At 36.6% G+C, this 17,901-nt stretch overlaps 1 protein-coding gene across 2 annotated transcripts in view; it reads left to right on the top strand.

The window, feature by feature from the left end:
* Thoc2 (THO complex subunit 2) overlaps positions 1-17,901 on the top strand; it is a 115,406-nt gene that overhangs the window by 80,636 nt on the left and 16,869 nt on the right. For both annotated transcript variants that reach the window (XM_059251379.1, XM_059251377.1), the window contains exons 23-30: positions 3,268-3,543; positions 4,493-4,634; positions 5,067-5,224; positions 10,022-10,150; positions 10,425-10,556; positions 10,649-10,833; positions 11,330-11,508; positions 11,731-11,833. In XM_059251379.1, the coding sequence (XP_059107362.1) occupies positions 3,268-3,543; positions 4,493-4,634; positions 5,067-5,224; positions 10,022-10,150; positions 10,425-10,556; positions 10,649-10,833; positions 11,330-11,508; positions 11,731-11,833 (1,304 nt within the window). The remainder of the gene's footprint in view (positions 1-3,267; positions 3,544-4,492; positions 4,635-5,066; positions 5,225-10,021; positions 10,151-10,424; positions 10,557-10,648; positions 10,834-11,329; positions 11,509-11,730; positions 11,834-17,901) is intronic.

Here is a 17,901-nt window from a genome sequence, read left to right as displayed (position 1 = left end):
GTAACAGAGGTATAATAAAAGACACTAGGGGGAAATGATGAGTTCATCTGATCGTGTCATTGAGCCTACTGTGTTAGTGTTTACTTAGGAACTGCTACAGTCTGTCTTGACTTAATGACCACTTCAATGGCACAATGCAGCAATTCCTGTCCTTTATATTCTAGAGGGATAATGGGAACAAGGGACGCTTTTGTTCTCCTTTATAATCTATCATTCCAGAGAATTCCATGCTATTTATGTATAGTTAATGTCTTATACTCTTACCCTGACTGCATCAGAGAAGTCTCACCCATAAAAACATAGGATCTGATTTCTTGAAGAACTTAGGTGGAAGAATTGCTTCATCTCAGGAGTTTCATATTGCATTTTACTATTCTGAGAACACCTAATCAGTGGTAATGAATCCTAGCAAACAGGAATACCTGGTTGGCTGAGGTTGGCTGAGGTTGGCTGAGCTATTCCTGGTCAAAAAATGGAGCAGGTCATTCATACCTATGACTTACCTTTTTTTGCCATGAAAAATGTTATTTTTCTTTTAAGAGTTGAAAATCTAATAAAAGACATGTCATTTCCTTCTCAGGGTTTAGGGAGAAGTAAACACACGGTGGCATTTATTTATTCCGGGCACTAATAAGTGTCCCCCAACTCACCCATGTAAGCAACATGCCTCTTTGGAAAGAGAGTGCCTTAGCAGCCTAAGGTGCAATTGGGTGGGCATCCACACTCCCTTAACTTGGCTTCTTAGGTGAAACCCTCTCAGTGAGCTTTTGATGAATGAGGGAAAATGTATATGAAATTGATGAGAGGGCTGGAGATATGGCATACAGAGTACCCAAACTTGGTTCCTAGCACCTATGTTGGGAGAGTCTCAACTGCTCATAATTCCAGTTCCAGGGCATCCAATATCCTCTGGCCTCCACAGGTACCCATATACATGCAACACATACACACATATTCTGTCTCTATCTGCCTCTCTGTGTGTGCGTCCGTCTGTCTGTCTGTCTGTCTGTCTCTCTCTCTCTCTCTCTCTCTCTCTCTCTCTCTCTGTCTCTCTCTCTCTCTCTCTCTCTCTCTCTCTCTCTCTCTCTCTCTCTCACACACACACACACACACACACACACACACACACACACACACACACACAGAGGCACAGAAAGAGAAGACATACAATTAAAAATAAAACCCTTCTTTTAAAATGCTGAGAGAGGAAAAGTGGGTAACTGCAGGTTCCCCTCAGTAAATTGGCTACCACAGACTCTCTTTTGGGAGTTATTCAACCAATAATGATTAGATTCTTGGCCTGACAAAAAGCTTTTTGGACATAAATGAGAAGTATAGTAGTACTCTTTAATTCTCTGTTTGAGTGAAGATGTGAACCTAAGTGTTAGTTTAATTTAGATAAGGGAACTTGGCATTGTAGATGAAGTATAACTATCTTTTTGATCAGGCCTATTTTTTTTTCTGACCAAATTCTAGTGGAATGCCTACCAATAGAAGTCACAGATTCCGGAACACAGAAATAGGAAGATTGGTGCTAATTCAGTCTTCTCATACCTATAACTTCAGTTTTACTTTTAATCATTGAGCCTCATCTTGAAACAGATTTGAAATGGAGGTTTTCCTTGTTCCCGTTGGTCTAGAGATTTTCCACTTAGGTAGTAAGATTGTCATATGCAAGTAGTTTCAGCACTGTTTGATCTCATGACTTGTTAGAACCTCAGCAGATGTCATTCTGTTCATCTAAATTCATATTAGTTACCTTCAGCAAAATCTGTTTTCTAAATTTAACATCCCTTTTACTCTAGTTATTGTTCTTCTTGGTCTCTGATATAATTGGTATACTTTCCTGTAGCTAATGTTTTTTGTAGCTTAATCAGTTCTGTAGTTTTAGTAGTTCATAGCATGCTCTCTAGCATGGGAATAAAAAGAAATAAATAATCCTACTTCTAGAACAATTAGAGGATTCCTGGATTGTGCTTGACATACCATTAAATGCAGTGGACTTCTGTAGATGTAAGCAACTGTCTTATTAAATAAGAAACACAGAACCAATGCAAAGAAGAAAGCCAAGAGATCAGAGCTAAGAGCCTTACCTGCCTGCTGCAGCTAGCCTCTTCAGCCAAGAGACCTCTCCAAAAGAGACCCACTTCCTGTCTGTTTGTCTTTATATAGACTTTCTGTTCTGCCTTCTCATTGGTTGTAAAACCAACCACATGACTGCCTCATCACTGTCTATTGGCTGTATCCTTGAACACACAGAGATCTACCTAGCTCTGCCTACCAAGTGCTGGGATTAAAGGCGTACATCACCACCGCCCAGCTTTTGCTATGGCTCTAATAGCTCTGACCCCCGGGCAACTTTATTTATTAACATACAATTAAAATCACATTTCAGTACAAATAAAATACCACCACAGACTTCATATGCTTTTAGTCTAGCTGAGACTATTACCTGTCAGTGCAGAACTGAAGCAGGACCTTTGGCTGACAATCATCTGGTTGGGGGTTACATATTTAGCATGAACTGAATGATTTCAATGTTTTTCTAATGTAAAGAAGCAACTGGTTATAGGACTTTTAGATTCACCTTACGGGTGATGCCTAAACCAAGTAAAATTTTCTTGGCAAGAGGTCTTTCATTATAAAATGGCTGAAAGACATGAGACAGTGTATTAACTTTCTTTGTTGCATTTGACATATATTCTATGAACTAAAAATTATGTCACTATCACTGCACTAATAGATTCATTTTTACCTCATATAATTAAAAGTATAGCCTTCCTCTGATTTCTTAATTAGGACACACCAGTCAGGACAAAAACAAAACAAAACAACAACAACAAAAAAAAAACTGTAGCGTCAGTTCTCACACAATTTCAATTTAATTTACTGCAGGTACTTATGGAAAATTTTATTTGGCTTGGCAGTAGACTAAAGTAGCTGGTCGCTCTGTATGGAATGTTGTCAGTTTCAGCATTGAAGTCTTGCATTCTGGGAAACTCCTAAGTCTCTGGCAAAACTGGACATTTGGTCACTGAGGTAGTAGTCTCAGTAACTTTTTATAACCTTTCTTAGTGGCAGTCCAGCTTCTTGACATATGTCTTATTGGAGTTAGTAGGTCAAATTTTATTGAAAAGAAACTTCTAGTTGAGAACATGAAACTAAGGATTGGAACAGATTTCAGAGATAATTTATCTTGGAATAGCTAGAATTGTCATTACAGTTTTGTATAAGTATATGTGATATGTTTTAACTTTTTATCTCCAGTCAAAATACGATGAACTTAAAAAATCAGAAAAGGGAAGTAAACAGCAACATAAAGTCCATAAATACATTACATCATGTGAGATGGTGATGGCTCCTGTCCATGAAGCAGTGGTCTCCTTACACGTTTCCAAAGTCTGGGATGATATCAGCCCTCAGTTCTACGCTACATTTTGGTCATTGACAATGTATGACCTTGCAGTTCCACATACCAGCTATGAAAGAGAAGTCAATAAACTTAAAGTCCAGATGAAAGCGATTGATGACAATCAGGAAATGGTAGGTTTTATTGTAGCAACACAAGTGCAATAATTGTGATATTTATGCAGTATTGTCCCTGCAAGTTCAAGATTCTTGATTCTACAATCTTATTGCTCTATAATATTTTAAGTAGATTTAATGGTAACCTCTCGATGGGTTGGGCAAGATTTTAGCAAATGGATGGAAATTATGATTAGGGAATACAAAACATTCATGTCTTTTCTGCTGAACACTATCATAGCAACCTAAGGTGATTTGTTTGTTTCCTATTTCAAGAGCAGTAGAAGTTCCCAAAGGATTATTATTATACATTATTGTGTGTGTATATGTATATAATCTAGCAAATATAGGGAGTAGTATGGGCTTTAAGGAGACCTCTTTTACTCTACTGAATGGGCTTGATGATGTATTTGAAAAACGAGGTTGGTAACAAATTGGGCATATGCTGAAAATCAGGCAGAATTGTAAATGTGATACAATTCGGAGCTTGTTTAGATACTTCAGCTGGGAAGTAAGAGATGTAAAAATGGTACCTTAGAAAGATTATGAAAGTAATATTAAGAGTGCTTTTGATAAGGGGAGGATCTAATATAAGGCTAGATACTGGCTGCATGTCTTTCTGGGTACTTGGCTATGTGGTACTGAGAATATAGGCTGTGCTAGAGACAGTGGCAGTACATATGACTTGTAAACAAGTGGGATATTTGAATGAAAGAAGGTCAAAGGTGACTTCATTTTTGCCTCAGAACGATACCACCGCTGTTAGGAAGGTGACATGTTCAGAAGATGTCTGAAGACTCTGTGATACTGATTTGGATGTGTTGAATGGAAGGAAAATTATTGAGTAATACCTACTGTACAATCATGCTAAAATAATTATAAAGTATCATTTTTCTCTTTAAAGACTTAATACATGAAGGGAGGCAATGTAGATACAGTTAGAAAAATATGTGACTTTACTTTGTAGCCTCCAAATAAAAAGAAAAAAGAGAAGGAACGCTGCACAGCCCTTCAGGACAAGCTTCTTGAAGAAGAAAAGAAGCAGATGGAACATGTTCAGAGAGTTCTTCAGAGACTAAAATTGGAAAAAGACAACTGGCTTTTAGCAAGTAAGTTGTTGGGATTGTACATTCCTGCTGCTATTAAATTGTAAAAGCAAACATTTCTAACTTTGGAGGTGTTCAAGTGATTATGTTCATATTCAGCTCTGTTCACTGTTCCCTTCATTAGTTATTTATTACAGCACAATCAACTTCATATGTTCACCAAAGTGACTGATGATTCAGTTGGCAATTGAAATAAAATTAGCTTATAATGATAATATGGGCAGCTTAGTACTCAGATTTTCTCTATAGAGTCGTATTTCTTGGAAATTGTAGATAGAAAAGTGTCCATAGAGTTGAGTGATTATGAAGCTTTATCCCATAGTTTGTGGTTTTATAGCATTCTGTACACTGCAGTTAAAATGTTGTCATGTTTGGTAGCCTTAAGGCACTTGAGGAAGAAGATTACTGCTTAATACATTCTTCTTTTATTTTTAGAGTCAACCAAAAATGAGACCATCACAAAATTTCTACAGCTGTGTATATTTCCTCGCTGCATTTTCTCGGCAATAGATGCTGTGTACTGTGCTCGTTTTGTTGAATTGGTACATCAACAGAAAACTCCAAATTTTTCCACACTTCTTTGCTACGACCGAGTAAGTTCTTATTACAACCTTAAAAAAAGAAAATCTCACACAAAGACAGCTAAGTATTTATTATAAACTCTAGAGGTGTAGTATATATATTGAATACCATGGTATTTTTTTTCTGTCTTGTTTTTTGAGACAGGGTTTATCTGTGTAATAGTCCTGACTGTCCTGGAACTCACTCTGTAGACCAGGCTGGACTAGAAGTCACAGAGATCTGCCTGTCTCTGCCTCCCCCTCCAAGGCATGCACCACCACACCCAGCTGAATAGTGTGATCTTTTTTATTATTATTTAAGAAATTTTTAAATTCATTTTACATACCAACCACAGATCTCCCTCTCATTCCTCCTCCTGCTTCCCTGCAGCCTCCCCCACCCTACATCCTTTCCTCCAAAAGGGTAAGGACTTCCATAGGGAGTCAGCAGAGTTTAGTACATTCAGTTGAGGCAGGACCAAACCCCTCCCCCTGCATCAGGGCTGAACAAAGCATCCCACCATAGGTAATGGGCTCTAGAAAGCCAGCTCATGCACCAGGGATAGATCCTGATCCCACTGCCAGGGGCCTCTCAAACAGACGCAGCTACACAACTGTCCCATATGCAGAAAGCCTAGTCCAGTCTCATACACGCTCCACAGCTGTTGGTCTAAAGTTCATGTGTTCCTACGAGCTTGGTTCACTTGTCTCTGTAGACTTCCCATCATGATCTTGACTCCCCACTCCCTTTACTCATATAATCCTCTCCTCTCTCTCCGACTGGATTCCCAGAGGAGCACGGGCTGGTGCTTGGCTGTGGATCTTTGCATCTGCTTCCATCAGTTGCTGGATGGAGGCTATATGATGACAGTTAGGGTATTTACCAATCTGATTACTGGGGTAAGCCAGTTCCAGCACCCTCTCCCTATTGCTAGGAGTCTAATCTGGGGTCGTCTTTGTAGATATCTGGGAACTTCCCTAGCACCAGGTTTCTCCCTTAACCCATAATGTTTCCCTCTATCAAAATATCTTTCATTGCTCTCCCACTCTGTCTCTCCCCCAGATTGACCATCCCATTCCCTCATGTTCTCATCCCCCATCCCCTACCCTCTATTGTCCCTCATCCCTAATTTACTCATGGAGATCTCATCTATTTCTCCTTCCCAAGGTGATCCATGCATCCTTCTTAGGGTCTTCCTTTTTTCCTAGCTTCTTTGGAGCTGTGTGTGGGTTGTAGTCTGGTTATTCTTTGCTTTACATCTAGTATCCACTTATGAGTGAGTACATACTGTGTTTGTCCTTCTGAGTCTGGGTTACCTCACTCAAGATGATATTTTCTAGTTCCATTCATTTGCCTGCAAATTTCATGATGTCATTGTTTTTTTTTTTTAACAGCTGAGCAGTACTCTGTTGTGTATACGTACCACATTTTCTTAATCCATTCTTCAGTTGAGGGGCATTTAGGTTGTTTCCAGGTCCTGGTTATTACAAATAATGCTGCTATGAACATAGCTGAGTAAGTGTCCTTGTGGTATGATTGAGCATTTCTTAGGTATATGCCCAAGAGTGGTATCATTGTGTCTTGAGGTAGATTGATTCCCAATTTTCTGAGAAACTGCCATACTGATTTCCAAAGTGGCTGTACAAGTTTGCACTCCTACTAACAGTGGAGGTGTGTTCCCCTTGCTCCACATCCTCTCTAACATAAGCTGTCTTCAGTGTTTATGATCTTAGCCATTCTGACAGGTGTAAGATGGTATCTCTTAGCCATTCTGACAGGTGTAAGATGGTATCTCAGAGTTGTTTTGATTTGTATTTCCCTGACGACTAAGGATGTTGAGCAATTCCTTAAATGTTTTTCGGCCATTTGAGATTCTTCTGTTGAGAATTCTCTGTTTGGATATGTAGCCCATTTTTAAATTGAATTGTTCGGTATTTTGATGTCTGGTTTCTTGAATGCTTTATATATTTTGGAGATCAGCCCTTTGTGAGATGTGGGGTTGCTGAAGATCTTTTCCCATTCTGTAGGCTGTCCTTTTGTCTTACTGACTGTGTCCTTTGCCTTACAGAAGCTTTTCAGTTTCAGGAGGTCCCATTTATTAATTGTCGATCTCAGTGTCTGTGCTCCTGGTGTTACATTTAGGAAGTGGTCTCCTGTGCCAGTGCGTTGAAGGCTACTTCCTACTTTCTCTTCTATCAAGTTCAGTGTAGCTGGATTTATGTTGAGATCTTTGATCGTTTGAACTTGAGTTTTGTGCATGGCGATAGATATGGATCTGTTTGCAGTCTTCTGCATGTTGTCATCCAGTTATGCCAGCACCATTTGTTGAAGATGCTTTCTTTTTTTCTATTGTACAGTTTTTGGCTTCTTTCTCAAAAAATCAGGTGTTCGTAGGTGTGTGGATTAATGTCAGGGTTTTCAATTCGATTCCATTGGTCCACATGTTGGTTTTTATGTCAAAACCAAGCTGTTTTTATTACTATAGCTCTAAAGTAGAGCTTGAAGTCAGGGATGGTGATGCCTAAAGAAGTTACTTTATTGTAAAAGATTCTTTTAGCTATCCTGGGTTTTTTGTTTTTTTCCTTTGAAGTCGAGTATTCTTTTGAGGTCTGTGAAGAATTGTGTTGGGATTTTGATGAAGATTGCATTGAATCTGTAGATTGCTTTTGGTAAGATTGGCTTTTTTATTATGTTGGTTCTTCCTATCTATGAGCATGGGAGATCTTTCTATTTTCTAATATCTTCTTCAATTTCTGTCTTCAAGGACTTAAAGTGCTTGTCATACAGGTCTTTCACTTGTTTGGTTAGAGTTACCCCAAGATATTTTATATTATTTGTGGCTATTGTAAATAGTGATGTTTCTCTGATTTCTTTTGTTTTTGTTTTTATTCGGGATTTTCTTTTTCTTTTTTTTTTTTTCAAGACAGGGTTTCTCTGTGTAGTTTTGATGCCTGTCCTGGATCTCGCTCTGTAGACCAGACTGGCCTCAAACTCACAGAGATCTGACTGGCTCTGCCTCCCAAGTGCTGGGATTAAAGGTGTATGCCACCACCACCCAGCCTCTGATTTCTTTTTTAGCCCATTTATCATTTGTTTATAGGAGGGCTACTGATTTTTTTTTGAGTTAATATTGTATCCTGCCACATTACTGAAGGAGTTTATCAGTTTTAGGTGTTCCCTGGTAGAATTTTTGGTGTCACTTATGTATACTATCATATCATCTACAAATAGTGAAAGTTTGATTTCTTCCTTTCCAATTTGTATCTCCTTGATCATCTTTTGTTGTCTTAGTCCTCTAGGTAGGACTTGGAGTACTGTATTGAATAGATATGAGGAGAATGGACAGCCTTGTCTTGTTCCTAATTTTAGTGGAATTGCTTTGAGTTTCACTCCATTTAATTTGATGTTGGCTGTCGGCTTTGTGTAAATTGTCTTTATTATGTTTAGTTATGTTCCTTGTATCCTGATCTCTCCAAGATCTTTATCATAAAGGGGTTTTGGATTTTTGTCAAAGGCTTTTTCAGCATCTAGTGGGATGATCATGTGTTTTTTTTCTTTTAATTTGTTTATATGATGGATTACATTGACAGATTTTTGTATGTTGAACATTCCCTGCATCTCTGCGATGAAGCCTACTTGATCATGGTAGATGATATTTTTGATGTGTTTTTGGATTCAGTTTGCCAGTATTTTATTGAGTATTTTTGCATCAATGTTCATGAGGGAGATTGATCTGTAATTCTTTCTTTGTTGAATCTTTGTGTTGTTTGGGTATCAGGGTAACTGTAGCCTCATAAAAAGAGTTTGACAGTGTTCCTTCTGTTTCTCTTGTGTGGAACAATTTGAGGAGTATTGGTTGAATAGCATGATTTTAAGAGCCAAGTCCTTGACCTTAAACACTAGTTCTACTTATTTCTAACTAGATATTTAACCTCTCTGTGCCTTAGTCTTCTTGTCTATAAAAAGGGACCTGCTGTGTAAGATTTAGCTGAGGGTTAAATGTATCACTGCATATAAAAACCCTAGGAAATTATGTTTATTGCACTCAAGGTTAACCTACTCACTCAGGATTTGATTTGAGTAATCTTGAATCTTTAGAAGTAAGTTTCTCTACTCTTTCACTTCTCAACACAAAACTAAAGAAAACAGCCTTCAGCCCAAATAAAAGACTTTATATATTCACACCACATAAAAACAGGGAAGCATTTTTTCATATGGCCTTTTTTGGTAAGAAATGTTTTATTCACTTTACATACCAACCACAGGTCTCTCTCTCTCCCCTCCTCCTGCTCTCTCCCACCCCAGCCTTTCCCTCAACTCTCCGAAATGGTTAGTCCTCCCATGGGGAGTCAGCAAATCCTGGTACATTCAGTTGAGGCAGATTGGCCTTTTTCTTATATTAGTACATTTGTGAGGTAGAAATATATGTATTATAGCATGTCTGCTGCATATTTCTAAATTTTGTCACTTTTGCTTTTGCCTACTGTCTATTCAATCTCAGTCCTGAATGGCTAAGTCTTCAAGAAGCTATTATGTAATAATAATAATAATAATAATAATAATAATAGTAATTATAATAATAATAAAATAATAGTAATAGCCTTTTCCTTTATCATCAACCATAATTCTTCATAAAACTTTACTTGAATGCTTTATGATTGCTATTTTCCCACAGAATATAGAGTCATCAAAAATCTCTGCATTTGTGAATACAAAAGGAGAAAGTACATATTTTACTAAATTTCTCTGTTTATTTTGATTTCCTAAAATAATAGTTTTTTAGTATTTTCAGTTAGTTTGACTTTCTTTTTCAAACATTCTTGCTCTAGGTTTTTTCTGACATAATTTACACAGTTGCAAGCTGTACTGAAAATGAAGCTAGTCGGTATGGGAGATTTCTCTGCTGCATGTTAGAGACGGTGACCAGGTGGCATAGTGATAGAGCCACATATGAAAAGGTATATGATTAATAAATATGTTGATGTTTTACCTGCATGTAGAATGATTGCTTCAGACAATTTAAGGCTCAGGTATAAAATGATACTTAAAACCACAATTAGTATAATATTAAAAAGTAGAATTGTTTTTCATTCTATTTCAACTTGATATTTCAAGTTATTATCATTGGCTAATCTGAACCTTTCTTTCACATCTGGTCACTTATCTGATCTCATTCTCCTATTTTGTGGGATAAATTTTACCCCTAAAAACGAGAAACTTATTTTTCCTTAGGAATGTGGAAACTATCCAGGATTCCTTACCATATTACGGGCAACTGGATTTGATGGTGGAAATAAAGCTGATCAATTAGATTATGAAAATTTTCGACATGTTGTACATAAATGGCATTATAAACTTACCAAGGTAAAAACAAAAGTGGATATTTTTGAAAGGTAATTTTTTTTCCTCTTCATACTTGTATTTTATGATAATAGATCTTTAAATGTCTGTTACAGGCATCGGTACATTGCCTTGAGACAGGCGAATATACTCACATCAGGAATATATTGATTGTGCTAACAAAAATACTTCCTTGGTACCCAAAAGTTTTGAATCTGGGTCAGGCCTTGGAAAGAAGAGTGAATAAAATATGCCAAGAAGAAAAAGAAAAGAGGCCAGATCTATATGCATTGGCTATGGGGTAACACAATTATACTTTAATGTGATTTATGAGACTAGATTATAGAAGGATTCTGAAGATTTGAAAATGTTTTACAATGTTGAAGTCTTATCTTCTGCTTTACTTCAGGAGATTATGGGAGATTATGCGATCATGTTCCCACAGGCTGGTGAGAGTTGTCACTTCTGATTATCAACTTCCGGTCTATACTGGATGATAGTTTTAAAAGCCAAATACAATATTTCTTGAAATGGGGGAAATGCTATTTTGTCATAGTTACCATATCTTGAGGAGCAAAAAGAAAAAAGTTCTCTAGTTAAAGAATTAGTTTAATTTGAAAGAATGACTTTAAGTTTTAGAACACTCTAAAGACATTGAGGAATATACTGAAAAGTAGTACTTTATTTTATAGAACCAAGTAGCACAGTGAATAATTTGCTAATTTTATTCTACTAAATCCTATGTTTGTGTTTTTTGATTTGTGTATGTGTATTTAAACACTTTGTGCGACTTTCAGCTACTGGGGGCTGTTGAAATGTAGAAAGTCACACATGATACCTGAAAATGAATTTCATCACAAAGATCCTCCTCCAAGGAATGCTGTTGCCAGTGTACAAAATGGGCCTGGTGGTGGGACTTCTTCATCATCCCTAGGAAGTGCATCTAAATCGGATGAAAGTGGTACTGAGGAGACTGGTATGCTTATTTATAAACACTTATAAATAATATATTAAAATATTTTATCACATGATAATTACAATGCAAGCCTCATATTGCTTTTTATTTCCCTGCTTATGAGTATGTAACTATTAAGAAATAATCAGCCTCTTGAATCTTCTAATTATTCACTAATCATTTTGCTGTGAAGTCATAGTTTATGTTTACAGTTTGCTAACAAAAACCTTGTTTTTATTTCAGATAAACCAAGGGAGAGATCTCAGTGTGGTACAAAAGCTGTTAATAAGGCTTCTAGTACCACACCAAAAGGGAATTCAAGCAATGGAAATAGTAGCTCTAACAGGTAAGAATACTAAGCCATATGTCACAATTCTAAATTCTCTCTCTCTCTCTCTCTCTCTCTCTCTCTCTCTCTCTCTCTCTCTCTCTCTCTCTCTCTCTCTCGTGTGTGTGTGTATGGGATGGGTGTGTATGCCACAGTGGAGGTCTAACCTCAGATGTTACACCACACCTTCTACCTTGTTTGAAATGGATTCACTTTGCTACCTCTACCAGGCCAGGTGGCCTGTGAGCTTTCGAAGATTCTCTTTTCTCTGCCTCCCATTTTACCATAGGAGCCAGTGTGATTACAGATGAGTGATTTTGTGCTGGTCTTTATGTGGGTTTTGGACAACCAAGCATGGCAAGTGCTGTACAAACACAAGCCATCTCCCTAACTCCAAAATTCTCTCATTAAAAAAAATTACCTTTTAAGTAAGCATACAGACCAAAGGGTTCTATTATGGCATTTCCATATGTATGTCTCATACTTTATTCTAATTTGCCCTCCAGTGTCCTCCCTTCCCTCGCTGTCTCCTACTAGTCACCTTATTTCCAAATAATTTCCCTTCTGTTCTTATGTCATATATATTCTATTATCTTCCTTTATGCCTCGTGTCTCTCTCTTCAGATGTGTTTTTCTAAGGACTAAAGGTTTTCTTTTTTTTCTTTTTTTTTTTTTTTTTATTCTTGTTCTGTATTCCCTGAAGGTTACTTTCTGTAAACTCCTCCTCATCCAGTGCATCCATTCCCACCAAAAGAAATGCCTACTAAATGCAATGTCGTGTTATTTAACTTAAAATACACTCTTTTCTATAAATCTTTTTTTTTTTTGGGGGGGGAGTTTCGAGACAGGGTTTCTCTGTGTAGTTTTGCGCCTTTCCTGGAACTCACTTGGTAGCCCAAGCTGGCCTCAAACTCACAGAGATCCGCCTGGCTCTGCCTCCTGAGTGCTGGGATTAAAGGTGTGTGCCACCACTGCCCGGCTTTTTCTATAAATCTTAAAAAACAAACAAACAAACAAAACAAAACAAAACGATGTGTTTTTCTTTCTTGGTCCCTTTTCTAGTTTCATGATGTATATGATATATACATACTTTAGGTTCCACGTATAAAACAAAACATGTTATTTGCTCTTTCAGCCTGGCTAATTTCAATTAATGTAAATATTTCTAGTTGAATCCATTTTCTAGCAAATGCCATCTTTTCAGTTTTCATTCTGGCTGAATTAAATTTCATTTTGTATGTATACCACATTTTCTTTATCTATGAATCTGTTAATAGACACATAGGCTGGCTCCATTTATTGTGACTAGTGCAGCAATAAACAAAAATGTGCAAGTATCTCCATGTTATGTTGACTTGTAGAGTCCTTTGGGAATATACTCAGGAGTGGAATAGCTGAGGTAGTTTTATTCTTAAACCTGTACACTGACTTCTATAGCAGCTACACTAGTTAAGAGTCCCACCAGCAATTTATAAGTGTAACTTTTTATCCACATTCTCACCAACTTTTGTTCTTGTTAATTTTCTTGATGAGAGCCATTCTGACTGGTTCAAAGCAGTTTTAATTTTCATTTCTCTGATAGCTAAAATGTTGAACACCTTTTCAAGTATATATTGGCCATTCATATTCCTTTTATGAGCAGTTTATCAGCCCATTTACTTATCAACCTGTTTATTTATTAGATAAATTTTAGAGAGTTATTTGCAATTCTTTATTTTCAATGTCAATCTCCTGTCTGATGCATACTTGACAATGCTTTCCCCCTCGTTTTGTATGCTATCTATTCACTGTGATGATCGTTTCCTTAGCTGCGCAAAAGCTTAATTTCATGTAATGCTGTTTGTCTGTTCTTGGTTACCATTCTAGCTCTTGGAAATGTTTTTCCTATAGTTTCCTTTAGCAGTTTAAAAGTTTCAATTCTTATATTAAGGTATTTCATCATTTTGAATTACTTTTGAGAGGAATGAGTTATAGAGGTCCAGTTTCATTCTTTTACATATGACTGTCGAGTTTTCCCAGTACTATGTGTTGCAGCTACTGTCTTTTTCCTAATCTATGCTTTTGATACTTTTGTTGAATATTAGGTGATTGTAGCTATGTATATTTATTTCTTGCTTCTATATTCTGTTCCAGTGACATACATTGATCTACATGCTTGTTTTTGTGCCAGTAGCATGCTGTGTTTGTCACTGTGTATCTATAGTATAATTTGGGATAAAGTATTGTGAGACCTCTAGTATTGCCTTTTCTGTTAAGGATTGATTAGGCTACTCTGGGTCTTCTGTATTTCTCTATCAGTTTTAGGGGTGTGTGTTTGTGTGTGTGTGTGTGTGTGTGTGTGTGTGTGTGTGTGTGTGTGTGTGTATTTCTGTAATTCTATGAAGAATTCATTTGAATTTTTATGGGGATTGTGTTAAATATGTAGATCAGTTTGGGTACTAGAAGCCATTTTCACAATATTGATTCTCCTAATCCATAAGCATGGAGTTAAATTTTTTTTTCGTTTTTAAATTTTACTTCATGGTCAAGGCATTTTCGTTTTTTAATTTTTATTTATTTGTTTATTATTGAAAATATATTTTTTTCATACAATAGATTCTGATTATGTTTTCCCCTACCCCAACTCCTCCTTGATCTTCCTCACCCCCCACCCACGTAAATCTTCATCCTTTCTTACTCCTTCCCATTAGAAAACAAAGAAGCATCTAAAAACATATAATAATATTAAAATAAGATGAAATAAAAACAAATCCTGAATAGGACAATGTCTTCAACTTGTCTCTTTTTACTTCTTATTTTACCAGTCTTTTATTTCCTTAGGGTTATTCCTAAGTATTTTTTTCCAACTTATTGTATATGATTTCTTCCTCAGCAATTTCATCCTTATTAAATAGAATTTTTGAATTTTTATTTTACTTTGTATCTTGTTAATTTGCTGAATGTGTTTACTAGGTAGAAGAATTTTCTGGTGTAGCCTTATGGGTCTTTTAAGAATAGGATCATTGCAAATAGAGGTGATTTGAATTTTTTCTTTCCTGTTATTTCCTTCACTTCATTTTCTTGTGTCAATGCTCTAGCTAAGATTTTAAACACTGTATTGAATGAGTGGAGATGGTGTACTCTGTCTTCTTTCTTTCTTTTATTTTTTGAGACAGGGTTTCTCTGTGTAGCTTTGGAGCCTGTTCTGCAACTCGCTCTGTAGACCATACTGGCCTCAAACTCACAGAGATCCACCTGGCTCTGTCTTCTGAGTGCTGACATTAAAGACTTGCGCCACCACTGCCCAGCCTTCTGTCTTATTTCTGATTGTGCTTTAAGTGCCTTTGAAGGTTTGTTATATGTTCCCTGTATTCCTAGTTTCCTTAGAGTTTTTGAAAGTGTTTTGGTCAAAGTCTTTCTCTACAGCTATTGACATAATCTTTTGATTTCTAACCCTGAGTCTGTCCATCTTCTGTATTACATTTCTTGAATCATTCTTGCATCCCTGGAATGAAACCAGTTTGGTCATAGTGCATGATTTTAATGTGTTTTTTTTTCCATTTGCAAGAATTTAAGAATTCTGCATCTTGGGCTAGAGAGGTGGCTCAGTAAGGTCAGGAATACTAGCTGCTCTTCCAGGTTTAATTCTCAGAACCTACAGGGCAGCTTACAACCATTTGTAAGTCTATTTCCAGGGGGATCTGCTGCCTTCTTCTGGCCCCTGTGAACACCAGGTATTCATGTCATACACAGACATACATGACACAGACATACATGCAAGGAAAACACTCATACACATAAAATAAATAAAAATTAAAAAAACCTTTACATTTCACTTATCGGGGAATTGGCCTATAATTTTGTTCTCTGGTTGTGTTTTTATTCAGTTTGGGTATAAAGGTAATATTGGCTTCATAGAATGAGATTGATAATGTTTCTTTACTTTCTGTTTATGGAACAGTTTAAGGATCTTTGGTATTGGCACTTCAGTAAAGGTTGGGTAGAATTTATTAGTCAATCTGAATAGTTCTGGGCTTTTCTTTGTTGGAAGACTTAATAACAGCTGTCTCATTGCTTGTTATGGGTCTATTTAAATTGCTTGTATTCCCTTGATTTAGTTTGGATAAGTCATATGTATCTAGGAATTTATCCTTTTTTTCTAGATTTTCGCGTTTTATTCCCTGATGATACATACTGGAATCAACAGTAAACTCCCCCTTTTCATTTCTAATTTTTATTAACTTGAATCTTCTCTTTTGAGTAGTTTGGGTAGACATTTGGCAGTTTTTTCAAAGAACAGACTCTGATTGATTGATTCTCTATATTTTTCTTTTAGTCTCTATTTCATGAATTCTGCCCTGACCTCAATTATTTCTTTCTATTGACTGCTTTTTGGTTTACCTTGTTCTTGTTTTACTATGACATCATTGGACTATTTGAGGCCTCTCTTAACTCTGCAGTTTCTTTGTTGATTTTCAGTCTGAGTGACCATCTAAAGTTGACAGTAGAATGTCAAAATGATCCACTATTACTGTATCAGGACCAATGTGAATGTGTATGAACATTAATGTTAGTTTTATGAAATTCTCAGCTCTACCATGTGGTTTATGGTTGTTACATATTCTTGATTCATTCATATATAGCTACATTATTTAACTGTTCCAATTTTTTTTTTTGAATTCTACTTTGTTAGCTACCAGACGAGCTATGCCAGCTTAATTTTGGCTTTTACTCCCTGGCTAGCCTGACTCCTGTCCTTTGAGTCTCACTCTCTAGGTATTTCTAGCAGTGATATGTGTTTCTTAGAGACAACAAATAATTGTGTCTTTTACTCTGTACTTTTCAAGTAACCTTTATCTTTCTGAGGGTTCTTCTTAATTTTACAGCATTTTTTTTTATGTGTTTTTGGTACTTTTGTGAGTTTATGAAGGTCTTTGTCTCCTTTTTGAAAAAATTTTGAATAGAGTCTCTGGTGATATATTGTGTACCCTAATAAAATTTGCGTGAAGATCAGAGAACAGAACAAGTCACTAGATTAAACATAGATGCCAGACAGTGGTGGCACACACCTTTAATCCTAGCACTCATGAGGCAGAGATCCATCTGGATCCCTGCGAGTTCAAAGCCACCCTGGACTACATGAGATTGACTCAGTCTAGGAGAGAAACAGAGCCAGGCAGTGGAGGCACACACCTTTAATTCCAGCACTTGAGATCTCATGCTTTTGCTTGGGAAGCACACACGCCTTTAATCCCAGGAAGTGATGGCTGGGCTGAGAAAGGTATATAAGGCATGGGGACACAGGAATAAGATGCTCTTGTTCAGGCTGAGGAATTGGTGAGGTAAGAGGTGGTGCCTGTGGCTTGCTCTCCTTCTCTGATCTCCAGGCAAAGTTTATTAGGGTACACAATACATCACCACCAGAGTCTACTTTTTATTCTGACTTCTTCAGTCTATAATTTTATCTGGAAGTCCCCTAGATTCTCCTATGTGGACCTAATTAATCATGAGTGGAAGTGTAGGCGGTTGTAATTGAGCAGTACAAAAGTCGTGTATACTTTGTCATGTATACTTTGAAACTTTGTTATTCCAATTTTGATAATTTACTTATTACTAATTCTAGTTTATATAGTTACATTTAACAGCTTTATTTCTCCTGCTGACATTCAGGCTATGATGGTAAAGTTTTGAGAAGTTTTAAGATACAGTGCTTGTTGTAGACAGTTTGAATAAGGCTTATTAATGCAAGAAAAGGTTAGAGTCATTTTGAAAGTAGTCCATACAACTTAGCAGTCTTTACTGATAGCTTCTTTAGTTGGTTTGTTGGATGTGTTTTGGGTCATTACTTTGTTATTGTCAAAGGTTGTGAATATATACAAAATAATCTAATATTACTTATTATAATTATTAATCATTGAAAAATCACGTATTCATGAATTTGTATTGTTTACCTCATGTGAAGAAGTACTTACTTATCCTAAAGCTGTTCTTTATCTTTCTGAGGGTTCCTCTTAGTTTCACAGCATTTTTTAAAGCATTTTTATTTGTTTGTTTATTGAGACAGGATTTCTGTGTGTGACAGCCCTGGCTGTCCTGGAACTTGCTTT

Source organism: Peromyscus eremicus, chromosome X (genome assembly GCF_949786415.1).
Source record: "Peromyscus eremicus chromosome X, PerEre_H2_v1, whole genome shotgun sequence".
Classification (NCBI taxonomy): domain Eukaryota; kingdom Metazoa; phylum Chordata; class Mammalia; order Rodentia; family Cricetidae; genus Peromyscus; species Peromyscus eremicus.
This window is presented reverse-complemented; position numbering and strand designations above follow the sequence as displayed.